The sequence below is a fragment of the Panthera pardus genome, unplaced genomic scaffold (assembly GCF_024362965.1).
Source record: "Panthera pardus isolate Hobbes unplaced genomic scaffold, ASM2436296v1 HiC_scaffold_2, whole genome shotgun sequence".
NCBI classification, from domain to species: domain Eukaryota; kingdom Metazoa; phylum Chordata; class Mammalia; order Carnivora; family Felidae; genus Panthera; species Panthera pardus.
The window spans coordinates 58,850,846-58,864,070 of record NW_026526765.1 but is presented as its reverse complement, the minus strand read 5'-3'; the positions used below and the strand labels follow the sequence as shown (position 1 = coordinate 58,864,070).

Genomic DNA, 13,225 nt, shown 5'->3' with positions numbered 1-13,225 from the left:
CCCTCCCTAACTCTGCCTCAGGAGGGCCAGTGCAGAAAGTGGGTTCCAGTTTGAGAAGGGACAGGGATGAGGGATTGAAAGGCCTGGGAGCTGCCAAGCTAATGCACTGTTGACAGGCTCAGGTCAGCCAGGAAGGGGATGGAGACCCTCGTTCTCCTGGGTGTCCTCCCCAGAAATCCAGGCTAATTCCAAAGCAACTTTTCTTCCTTTCTTCTCACCCAACACTATCTATCCTAAGTCCCTACTAACATCTATAGAGTATGGACTACATGGCCAACAATCTGCTTGACATCCTATTCACCTTTTCTTTTTAAACACCCCTTATGAGGAAGGCTCATTACTTCCCATTTATAGATGTGGAAACTGGGCCTCAGATTGTTGAAAAGGCTTGACTCAGTGTCTCAAAGCTCATAAGCAGTAGGGTTGGGGTAAGACCAAGAGCTATATGATTCCAAAGTCCCCACCTTTACTCCTGGATAGCCAAGCCCTCCGCCGTGGCTCGCTGGGGTCAACAAAACAGTGGTTCACTCTTCCCCAGGACCTTCCCAGCTTCCAGCCTCGCCAAGGCACCCATCCGCATACAGTGGGCAAGCCAAGCATTCCAACACCACCCCAAAGCCCATCTACTGCACATGCCTAGTACAGGCAGAGCGGGAGGGAGCTGGATCACTGGTCTCCTGTCCCCAAGGGGACTTGCATGTGTAGTGACAAGCTTGAGGGGCAGAATCACTCTGGGGAACAGGGCTCCCTGGTGGTTTTTCAGCTGTAGCTGTGCCTCCAGCAGATAGTGTCACAGTGCCACCTATGGGCCTGCCACAGGAGAGCCCAAGGATTCCCTTTGCAGCCAGCCAGCCAGACGGCCTTGCCCCAGGCAGCCACCCCAGATCCATGCATCCTACATGTGCACACGCACAGACATTGCAGGGGAAGTGTAGAAGTGAAGATACCATACTCAGGAGGCCTAGCTCCTCAAACCCACTTATATTAATTCAGTGGAGAAAACTCAGGCTGTGGAATTATACAGAGGGCACATGTGAACTCCAGCTTTGCTGTTTACTAGCTATGTGGTGATGGCCAGTGGCTTTGCCTCAGCCTTCCCGTGGACAAACCAGGGCCTATCTCACGGGGGTGCTGTGAGAATCAAATGTGCAATAACATATGCAAGGCACCTAGGACAGCTGTTCAGTATGCACTCTGTACACTGGCACATTGCTACGTCTCTCTTTACCCTTGCATGCTGGTCCTGATACCAGGATGTGGATGGGCCGCCATTAACAGGCAGTATGCTGCTGGTCTCACTAGGGATTCTCAGTCCATGACACTGTGAATTGCCAGAGATCATCAGTTGCTCTCCTGGAACGGTGATATGTGCATTTATAACATCCCCAATACCATACCTATGCGTCGACTGTGGATCAGGCACTCAGCTGGACATTGGCATTTATTCCCTTCTCTGAGTTGTATAATTAACCTTTGAGGTGGGCGGGATCATCCCTATTTGAAAGATAAGGCCACTTGTTCAGACTTTGCTCATAAGATTCTGAAGGTCTAGCAGAAGAATCTGAACTGAGATTTTGACCTTTACGAAGCTGTCGGGCTCATGCAGGCCTGGAGTACCTTAAGGAGGAGGATGATAATGGTGGTGATGGTATGTGATGGTGATGATGGTGATGATGGTGATGATGGTGAAGGAATATGAGCAGCCAGCATTTACTGAGTGCCTATTACATACTGACAGTGTACTAAACAAGGTACAAGCATTATCCTGCATTCTCCTCATCAAAGCCTAAGGAGACAGGTCCTAAAATGACTTTAATTTTCCAGTTTAGGAAACTGAGATAGTAGGTGAGGGAGTTGGGATTCAGAGCTCAGAACCAATGGATTCCAGAACCCATGTTTTTGACCATTGTATTCACAGTCCATTGAGAAGCACCATGAATGCAGGGTCCCTAGCCATTTGGGACCTAAGTCTCCAGAATAGGGAAAGTAGTTTATGCTGGTGGAAAGAACACCAAGCAGAATGGAAAGAACACTGTGGAGCTTGTCCCTACCTGACTGTATGGCCTGAGACAGCTCCTCCTCTCCTCCCCATATCAGGTTCAATCTCAAAATGCAGCAGGTAGAAACGAAGAGGTCCTTTAACCTTTAACCCTGGGTTGCATCATACCCCCTGCTCTGCATTTATTCCCTGGCTTTCCCCTCTTCCTGGATTGGAGCCCACCCAGGCAGAGTGACTGAGGTAGTAAGTTCTGGGTGAGTTGCTAAGTTGACAATAATCACCAGACACCCACAAAACCAAGTTCAAAGTTCTGGCATTTCTCCATTTATTTCCAGATACCGCAGCGTTTCCATTGACTAGCTGAGTGACCTTGGGAAGCCACAATATTATCCAAAACAGCATGACCCCCACTGTTCAGTGTTTGGTGGCAGCTACTGGTCATCTATAATGGCAGGCTTTTGTGAAGCAATTTGAGCACATTACCTCATTTAGCACCCTCAGTCACCTTCTGAAATAAGGTCTGTTAACCTCTTTGGGCAGATAAGGAAACTGAGGTTCAAAAAGATCAGATAACTTACCCGAGCTCCCACACCTAGGGAAGCACACAAACTAAACCCAGAGCCCTCCTCTCTCACAGGAAAGTCCCCACACTCAGTGCTCCACTAGGGACCAGGTCCCTCAGAGCCTCACTCCCCACCTGGAGATGTGAAGCATCACACTCACCTGCAGAGCTCCTAGAAGGATTCCGAGTGTCATGTTTGTGCTTCGCCCGCCTTGGTGCCAGGATTCAGTAGGCACTTCACAGAGAGACCTGTTTTACAGCTGTTTTGCGTTGGGGGAAATAAGATGTATGTTTGGGCTCGTTCTTTTTCAGCCATTTAGCTTCACGTGTGCATGCTCAGCGTCTACACGCAGTGCTTCTCACGCTGTACTGTGCGTGAGAACTACCTGGAGGTCTTAGTAAATGCAGCTTCTGATCCATTAGATCTGAGGTCAGGCCCAAGTTTGTACCTTTCTAACAAGCTCTCAGGGAATGCTGGAGCTACTAGCCTGAGGACCACACTCTGAGTAGCAAGGTCCTGGAGCAGCCCTCCTGGCTGTCTCAGAAAGAGGTTTCCAATAGGGACAGCTACTCCTCGGCTCCTTTAAAAGAAGCCAGAAGCCCCAGCCATGTCCCTGTCTCCCACCTTCCCTCCCTCTCTATTTCTCTCTCTTTCTCTATTTCTCTCTCTCCCATACACACACACACAGCAGTGGGGACCAAGGAACATCATAAATCTAGTAGATTTTAGCAAAATGAGGCTGAAGAGAGTTGAATTGAGCTAATTAACCAGGTTTGAGAATGGTGATTATTTCTCAAGGACATGTAAGTGACAGAAATCCTTACCTCCAGGCCCATTTAGCACATCATCAAGAGCTACGGTCTGCCTCCTGGTTTCTGAGCTCAGTATAAGTGACCCGAGTAGACATCACCAACCCCACCCCCAGGGGAAGATCCCAGCTGCAGTCCCTGATACTCAAGAGTTCCCCCAGAGCAAAGAGGCTGGCCCAGGCAGGGGCCAGGGAGGCCCTGCCTTGACTTGATCAAGTTCTCTTGTCCTGATCTTCGTGGCTCATCCATCTAACACACACAAAAACTCCTGAACAATTCGGTACCAACCAAATGCCTGAAAAAAAGTCTTTTGAGCTCCCACATTCAGCCCTGCCTCAGACCCCTGTAGTAATCCTCCTCCTCATCATCCAAATAGCTCTTATTTAGGTTGCTACCATACATGCCTTGTGCTTTATATATGTGTGATTTCTAATATTCATTCCATAGGGTAGGTATTATTCCCATTTTACAGATGATAAAAACAAGGCTCAGAGAGAACTGGTAGTTTCCCCAAGGCACACAGCAGCCAGACTGGAGTGTGTGCTCCAATGTGCTACCCCTGGAGCCCATGTTTTGAGAGGGCAGCATCAGTGACCCAGCAGAGGGGTTCCCAGTGCTGGCTCTGGACTGGATGCCTGGGTTCAGCTGCTGCCTATTCCACTTAACTGCTGTGCAATCTTGGACATATTAGCTCACTTTCCAAGTCTGCCTTCCCAATCTGAAAAGGGCAGTAATAACAATCCTACCGATCGCATAGGGTTGTTGTGAACATTATATGTGATTGTGAATATAAAACACTTAGCGTGAGGCCTGGAATGGAAAATGTTCTCAATAAATTGAGAATGAGTATTGCAGTTTCTGTTGCACGCAATGACTTTGTGTAAGGGATCCTGTGTTGTTCTGGTTTAGGATAAGCCCAGATCCCACATCAAACTGCATTCTCCTACTCCCCCTCAAGAAAACTCTGACTGGCCGTTAGCTGTGAGGGGGCATGAGGGGAGTCAAGACAGACGTGGCCATGCCTCCTGGCTGCTGGATACTGCAAGGGCTTCAGGGTTGGAGACAGTAGGGAGAGTCGTAGGCCCAGTTGGCAGCGACCTTCGAGCCAGGGAGCCCAGCCCCACTCCGTCACAGGCACTGGCAGCAGCAGAGGCGGGAAGAGGATTTTCTCAAGCAGATGGCGAGCAGGTGGTATGGCAGTGGGAGGGCTCCCGTGATCACCCCCGCCTGGCATGGTGCCCACACCAAGTCCACAGCCCAGAAACAAATACAACGGATGCCTCCCCAGACCCCGCAGGTCCTCTAAGGGACTGCTTGCCAAGACTTGGGTGTAGCGCTGGTGTGTCGGTCCCAGGGGAGGGGGTAGTTAGAGCCAGAGGGCCAGCGGGCTGCTCCCCAGTCTTAATGTCCACAGCCTCTGCCTTGGCCTCCCTCCTCAGTGCCTTCATCTTCACTGTCCTTCTGCCTGGCATGCTCCTCCCCACCTACTGCAGTTGACTCCTCAGCTGAAACGTCCCCTCCAGAGGGGCCTGCTCCAGAGGAATGCCACCGCACACAAAATTGTCTGTCCCAGAGGTCCTCAATCTGGCCTAACATTAAAATCGCCTGCAGAACTCTAAATACCAACACCTGGGCCCACTTCCAGACCAATTAAAGGTAGATTTCTGTGGAATTATCACCCTATAGGGGCAAGGTCCTCTGGCCACACTTCAGCCCCAGCCCTCCCTACTCAAGTTGTGGATTATATTGAGGCCTCAGTGCAGCTAAGAGTACCGTGTCCTCTGCTAGGTAGCTCTGTGAGGTAGGCTGAGAGTTAAAAGGCTTAGATGAGGTCATGGCCAGCCAACCAGGAAGAGATGAAGCTGGAATATGAAACCAGGTTTCCCTGTACCCAAAGCCCATGCTCTTGCCCTGCACTTCAGGATAAAGAAAAGGATGTGAATTCCAGGAAGTAGGGAAGCTGGGGCCTGAACTCCTGAGTTCTCAACCTTCTCTCAGTGTGGAACGGCCAAAAGCAAGGGCCCCCTTTGGCGTCCTCCAAGCCACACAGCAGAGGCCACAGAGAGGCCTTCTGCCCGGCCTCATCCCAGAAGACGCTGGGAACTCCAGGGGGCCTCCTGGTCAAGTCAGCCACTGAAAGCCTCCCTAACCAGGTGCTTCTCCCTTTCCTGCTCCTCAGGGCAAAGACTGCGCTATGCCCATCAACACCTGCATCCAGAACCCCTGTCAGCACGGAGGCACCTGCCACCTGAGTGAAAGCCACAAGGATGGGTTCAGGTAACAGCTCACCCTTAGGCCTTCCCTCCCTCAGGGGGCTTTATAGGCAGACCACTGGGGCAGGCTGATGCACAGCTGTTCACTGAGGGCCTACTGTGTGCCCACACTGTGCCAAGTCTGTTATGCATATCATCTCAAGGCTCTTCCCACCCTGTAAGGGAGCTACTGTGATCCCTACTATACAAATAAGAAGATTGAGGCACCAACAGGAGCTATCCTTTGCCCACAGTGACACAGTTAGTGAGCGTTCCTATGGGGAATTCAGAGAGTCTGTCTCCAGAGCCAGGAGGATACCAAGGGAGGCTAAAGCTGCTGGCACAAGTCAGAGAAGGATGGCATGATGGCCCAAGCCCCCCCCCCGCCCCGGCAGCATGGCAATTCCACCTCTGTTTCCTGTGTGCTAAAAACAATGATCATAGGTGATATTGACTACATGTTCATCATGTGCCAGGCACGAACTAGCCGTGCAACCTCTAATTTAAATGCTCACAATGAGCCTACCCACTGCGAGCTGGTACTATCCCCACTTAACAGATGAGGAAACTGAGGCACAGAGATTTACTTGCTCTAGGTCACATATCCTGACACATTCCTGGATCTTCCAACCCCACTGCTTTCCTCCCAGGAATTCAGAGCTCAGGAAGAAAAAGGGATAGAAGCCACTTAAGTTTTCCCCATCCCTGTCAATTAGGTGGACTTTCGAGGCCTCTGCCAAACCTCAGGCTCCCTTCCTGGTTCCCACCCTTCCCAGCTGTTTTCACGTGCCCAGCTTGCCGGCCCGTGGCCCTGGCAAAAACAGACCTGTGGAAACTGGTTCCTTTAGCACCCCAGTGAGCGAGTGGGTCAGGCAGTAAAGCAGGGGCACCCAGTGCAGAGCTGTGTGTGGATGTCTTAAGCACAGGTTGCAAACAAGTAGCAAAGGCACTCTGGGTGGGGGGAAGGAGGGGCTGCTGTGCCATCTGTGAAAGAAATCAGGTTCTGGGCCCTAGTTCTTCCGACAGAGCCCAGCCTGCCCCCGTGTCCACCTGCCAAGCCAGCCCCATCAAACTCTGGCTCTTAAAAAGTGAAATAAATTCAAGGCCAGGTTTGCTTTCCTGCCTGGAGTCGGCCAAACCACCCACTCCCACCTTCTCGCTGGGAGCAGGGGTAAGGAGAAACCACACAGAAATTTCACAGAGGTGGCCACATGGCCCCAGCCAAGAAACACACCTCCAGGGTAAAAGCCTGGCTCTGCCCACCCTGCCCAAAGATGGAGGTCTGCAAGAGTGAGGAGTGCCCCCTGCAGGCAACTGTCTCTCCCCTCCCTGTCCCCCTCTGCATGTGCCCCCCTCTCTGTCTCTTTTTGGGGTATCTCTCTTCATCTCTGGAACTGCAGGTGAGCAGAAGGATCTTTCCTGGTTTCTACCTTCCGTTGTTGAGATTTGAATGAACTGGAAATACTTTTAGAATTTAATTTTCGAGGAAAAGGGCCCAGATCTACAGGATTAGGGAAATGGGGTAGAGGATTAAAGCAATGAGGCCCACATGCTGGGGAAAGCATAGTTTGTGTGGGCCTGCCAAGGGGCAGGAGCACTCCCCCTCACTAGGTTAGCACCTGATAGGTTGGCAAAGGGAGGGACACCTGTCAGGGAAGCTTTGCTCCCTTTTTCCCTCCTGTGTCCGTTTGCTGGGGCTGCCATAACCAAGCAGCGCACCAGGGCGGCTTGGACCAACAGAAATGTATTCCCTCACATTTCTAGAAGCCAGAAGTCCAAACTCAGGGTGTCAGCAGAGCCACACTGGCTTTCAAACCTGTAGGGGAAGATCCTTCCTTGCCCCTTCCTAGCTTCTGGTGGTGGCTAGTGATCTCGGGCCTTCCTCACTGCAGCCTTCATCCTCATGTGGCATTCACCCTGTGTCTCTGTCTCCACATGGCCATCTGACAAGGATGGCAATAGATCTGGGGCCCACCCTACTCCAGTATAACCTCATCAGAAACGACATCTGCAAGGACCTTATTTCCAAATAAGGTCACATTCTGAGGTGCTGGGGGTTAAGACTTCCAGATACCTTTTTGAGGGGACACAATTCAACCCATAACATGCCTTGTGAGTAATAATTTTAGAAGTTTCACCTACCTCTTCATCAGATGCTTTGCTCATCTTGATGCATTATCTGATCACAAAAAGAGCAAAGACTGGCAGAACTGGCCGGGCAGGAGACTAAGACGGCCCCACAGCTCACTGGGTGCCCCTGGAGTTTCCTTGACAACCCCCAGCCAAGGTTTCCAGGGAGGGCAGAGGAGACTTTAGTCTCCTTCCCTCCCTCTGTCTACTCCATGAGCAGCCCAACCCCTAAGAGCCATCTGCATCCCACTTTCATGCAACCCTAAGACTGGGGACAGCCAGAGTAACTCCTTTCAGGAAAATAGGCAACACTATGGTTTCAGAACCTTAAAAACCTACTATCCGTCCAGCTCTGAAGAAATCGCTTTTCCTGAACTTCCAGGGTCCCTCCTAGAAAAAAGAAATACATCATTTTGCTCCACCCCAAGAGCTCAGACCGAAGAACCTTTTGTAGAAAACATGACATGGTGAGCACCTGGGTGGCTCAGTCAGTTAAGTGCCCAACTTTGGCTCAGCTCATGACCTCACGGTTCCTTAGTTTGAACCCTGAATTGGGCTCTCTGCTGTCAGCACAGAGCCTGCTTTGATCCTCTGTCCCCCACTCTTTCTGCCCCTCCCCTGCTTGTTCTTTCTCTCAAAATAAATTTAAAAACTTAAAAAAAAAAAGAAAAGAAAATGTGACATGGTTTTCAGGTTGTAGAGGAAAGGAGGTTAAGTAAGATTCCAGAAATCCACTTCCTATTAGTTTAGTTTTATAGCTAAATCCCAAATCGGAGGAATCTGTAAAACAGAGGCCTGGAAAGCTGGAAGGTATGTTCGTGAATGGGGTGTAAATCCCTGACCAGGGGGCTGGGCCACAGAGGGAGTAAGTAAGCGCCTGCAGCTCATTTAGTCAGCATTTGTCTCCCGCATGCCCCTTCCTAAACTCCCCTGGCCCCTTCTCATCTGGTCAGCTTTATCTATCCTGACTTAGTTTGCAGGCCTAATCCTGGGGTGTGGCCAGGGTTGGGCAGAGGATGCAGGAAGTCTGAGGTTTGTATCTAAGAGCTGTAGCTCTCCAGGTCCTCCCACCCCATCCCCTTATCTGGAAGAAGCTGGAGGGAACAATGGCATCTCTGAGAAAGGTCAAGGAGGCTGAGTGTGGAAGTCATCTAGAACTGAAGCTAACACATTCTGAGTCTTTTCTATGTACTAGGTCTCCTCCTAAGCCTTTTACTTATATAATCTTCTTTTATTCCCCACAACCAACCTGGAGATAAATGATATTACCCTAGTCCATAGATGTGGAAACTGAGACACAGAATTTAACTAATTTTCCTAAGATCGAATACCTAGTGGCAGACTCAGACTTCATTCCCAAGAAACTTGGCTGCAGATCCTGATCTTGGCCACTTTGTCCTATTCCTGTTCAAGGTAGAGAGGCTTTCCTGGAGTGGGAAGTCGCTCAAAGGGGGGTGTTTGTTATGCCCTTTATCCCTTTGTCTACAAACCACTCCCTGGAGAAGAGGGGAAGGAAGACAGCTGGAGGAATTTAAAGTCTATCCCGGGGAAAGCACTTCCAGCTGGGGGGATGGTGAGGGGGCATTGCTGGTGAGAACTCCCCAGAGCTAACGCAGCCATTCTCGGCCAGGGGAGATGGAATTCTGCCCAGAGATAGGGGTCTAGATGAAATGACCTCTCGGGCTCCTGAGGGTCTTCCTGCTCAGGACCCCAAGGCTTCAAGTATCCAGAGTGCTGCCTCGGACCTCCATCCAGAGAGAAACTTGACTAATTATATCCCCCCAACATTCTTTTCTGCCACTCCAACCCCACCCAACACTCCTTATCCCCTGGCTCCCCTTCTTCCCCACCCCACACACCCCCAAAGCTGCTCCTGCCCTCTGGGCTTTGAGGGGCAGCGGTGTGAGATCAATCCAGATGATTGCGAGGACAACGACTGTGAGAACAATGCCACCTGTGTGGACGGGGTCAACAACTACATGTGCGTCTGCCCTCCTAACTACACAGGTAAGGTCCCCTGGTGCCTGTGCATGGTGGCAGGCCAGGTGTCATGCACTAAGGAATGCTGTTATCTTAGTTTTCAGGGCCTGCACCCACTCCCCTGTGGACAGAGATGTGAATCCCCAAAACCTGGTGCTGTGCCATGACGGGCTTCCCAGAGGCCCTCTCTGTTTGCTTGTCCACCCTCACCACCTACCCCAACCCTGCACGTCTCTGGCTCCTCCCTACTTTGAGACAGGTTCCCAGGGCAAGTTTGCTGTCCATTCCATTAGCCTTCCCCTCCTCCGGGAACTGGAGACCCAGTGGCGATTGAAGCTAGTGAGAGGGGCTTGCATTACATTTAATCTTCATTCAGTTCTAGTCTGCTTCCTCTAGAAATTTACTTTCCAGACACTTTCCAGCTAGGAACTGGAGACACAAAAATGACCAAGACAAAGTCCCCTCTGATCAGAAGGCTCATTGTCAAGTAGAGGGAGACGTGTATTCAGTAGAACGAGACTATAACACCTGGAAGCCTGGGGGGTTGTGGGGTCACAGAGGATGAACCTAACCCAGCTGGGGAATAAAAGAAGGCTCCCCACAGGTTACTCCTCAGGATAATCATCCTACCCACCCACCCCCAAAACACAACACCTTTATTTCCTATATTAACAGCTCCTAATGAGGACAGTTAAATATACCACTAGATTATGAAGCAAAATGCACCTCAGTGGTGCAAGCACAACCTCCTTTGTTATAGGATCCACCTAAAGTGGCATATCCCAAAATGGAATTCCATGAGTTCTTTGAGGAAAAGGCTCCATAAACAAAAAGTTGGGGAAACGCTGTATGTAATACTAGCTCTCTTCCACATGATACAAATGAGCCTATTAGAGGTTTTCACAATTCCTGTTTGAAACAATGCTATTTAACTTCTTTTAACCCAGTAAGTTTCAAATTTATTTTAAGTCAGAACTTCCCTCCTACCCTACCCCCAAACTCCTTCCCAACCCCAGACATCCTGTGTTGCAAGAAACATATTTTAGGAAATACCAACCTAAGGTGAGGATGAAAATAAGGACCATGCAACCCAGGGACTGCCACACCCTACCCTGCTGGCACCTGGCATGATGTCAAGAGTGAGGTAGGGGATGGGATATACAGAAGCTGATTAGAAGCCTACAGAGAAGGAAGCCAGCTAGCCCCCATTGCTCCTCAGGGTCCTGTGGCTGACACAGACCTCAAGCCCATTAGCCATGTATTCCCCAAGCACATTCTTGGGACTGTGGTGGAGCGTGCCAAGACCAACTGAGAAAACCACCTGCTCTGCTTACTCCTTGCCTCTTGCGGTCCCAGAGAAGGCTTTATGCTTGGGGAAAGTGCAGGGAAATCTGCTGAAGGTCTACTTCCCTTACCCCTTATATCTTCCATCTTTGCAGAGAGGAGTTGTAGCCAAGAGTTAAAGTAGCAAGAGGCAACACTTATTATGCTCCTACTGTATACAGAGCACTGAATTAACTAACAGGGATACCAAGAAGTCTAAAGTATACCCTCCAGCCACAAGGGGCATCTGGTCTACCTAAGATGAGAGGAGGGGTCATGTAGAGCCAAATCATTGGTCCAGAAGAATCTGCTCACTGCCAGAAGAGAGACAGTAAAAATCCCAGCAGTTAAAAAAAGAAGGCAAAGGGACTCAGAATAGGCTTTGGGGCAAATGGGCAGTGGAAGGGGGACTGAGGACACATTTGTTGAGGTGGTTTCCTGCCCCAGTGGAATAGCCTAGCCTGTGGCTGCAGGTGACTGAAGTGCACCTCTGCCCGAGAATGGGTTGTCATGGTTTTCTCTGTCCCAGAAAATGTTGCCAGTCCCACACAAACACCTGTGTGCCTCTCTGGGTGTCTCCAGGAAGTGAGGAAGAGGAAAAGGCTTATAAAGAACACAGTGCCCTCTGTGGTCTTGAGAGGCTGGCAAAATGAGGACAGGGTCAGGGTGGGCTTGTCCCCACCACAGCAGAGAACAGACTCTGGGGCTGTGGATGTCATTCATCTCCTCCCCAGCCACCCTCAGGACCTTCCTCTGCCCTGTCCCTGCAGCCTTCTCTGCCCCTATTCCCACCCCGACCTCTGAGAGAAATTCTGTGGGTGAAGCTTTCCTCTCTTATATCACTGTCCACCTGGCCAGGTGGAATTTAAGGGAACCCAAAGCTCAAGGGTGCATCTGCCACTGCCCTCACCCCTGCCATCCTGTCTCACTTCCCTCCACATTCCCAAAACCCATCTCCGATGGCGTGAGCTTTGGGGAGCTTGGACATGCAAGGACCTCCCTGGGTATTTATGACCTGTTCTTCATTTCTTGGCACGATGAATTTCAAAGGGAGTGTATTCAGAGACCTAAACATTAAATTCCTTTCATATTTTCTTCTTTGAGAAAATCCAGGGTGCTTACTTATCTACAGCAGGTGCACTGTGCTGCTAAGCCATGTCCACTCCTCCAGGAAGCCTCTGGGCTTCCACAGAGTTTATCCCTGTGGTCACACATCTCTGTGTTACAGTCACCTACTGATTTATAGATCTCCCCCACTAGGCTAGGGGGAAGACAAGACCTGGTCACTGTTGTGTCCCTAGTACCCATCACAGTGTCTACCACACAAGAGGTGCTTAGTAAATTGATGGGGAATGAAAAAAACAACTAAACACAGCCCAAAGTCAGGGGCTGATGTCCTACAGTTTCAGCTGCAGCAGCCCCTTAATGGTCAGGTGAAACAGCCCAATGATGGTGCTGTGACAGTGCCCAGGGAAAATCCCAGAACCTTCCCATTGTTACCACTAGGGAGACTGAAAAAGAGGTACAGCAGAAAGGATACATCGAGAGAGCAAATGCAGGGTGCCTGAGATCCATGACCTCCCGACAGGGGGCTGGTTGGACCTGACCTTCTAGTCAGGGTATCCCCCAGGTCCTCCCAGGTGCCTGAGCTTTCTACCCACCCCCACCAGGTGAGCTGTGCGATGAGGTGATTGACCACTGCGTGCCCGGGATGAACCTCTGTCAGCATGAGGCCAAGTGCATCTCCCTGGACAAAGGATTCAGGTGAGGCTTGGCTTTGTGTCCCCAGCAGCACAGGCTCCTGAGGACTCTGCCTCAAATTGGTCCCTTTCCATTCTCCTCCTTCCCTCTCCCGATCTCTCTCTCTGCCTTTTACTTGTACATTACCATGTGCTTCACTGTGTCTCTGACTAGTCATAGTCTAATTCTCTGTCTCACTGTCTCTATGCACGTGCCTCTGTCTCTTTGTGATTATCTCTCTTTGTAAGTCTCTATCTCTCTCTGTGTGTTGATAGATATATAGAAATAAAGATATCCCTCTTTCCTTTATACCTCTCCTTCCTACTCTCCCCACTTCTGCTCCTACCCCCACACACCAGCATAGCTTTCCTTTCCAGAGCTAATATGGTAGAACAATCCCACTGATGAAGCTGAGTCCAAAGGTTAGTT

The 13,225-nt window shown here is 50.4% G+C and overlaps 1 protein-coding gene across 1 annotated transcript in view; it reads left to right on the top strand.

Moving 5' to 3' along the window:
* Window positions 1-13,225, top strand: part of SLIT3 (slit guidance ligand 3) — a 593,034-nt gene that overhangs the window by 558,146 nt on the left and 21,663 nt on the right. Inside the window, exons 27-29 of the mRNA XM_019450253.2 lie at window positions 5,551-5,648; window positions 9,621-9,760; window positions 12,727-12,820. Coding sequence (XP_019305798.2) covers window positions 5,551-5,648; window positions 9,621-9,760; window positions 12,727-12,820 — 332 coding nt within the window. The remainder of the gene's footprint in view (window positions 1-5,550; window positions 5,649-9,620; window positions 9,761-12,726; window positions 12,821-13,225) is intronic.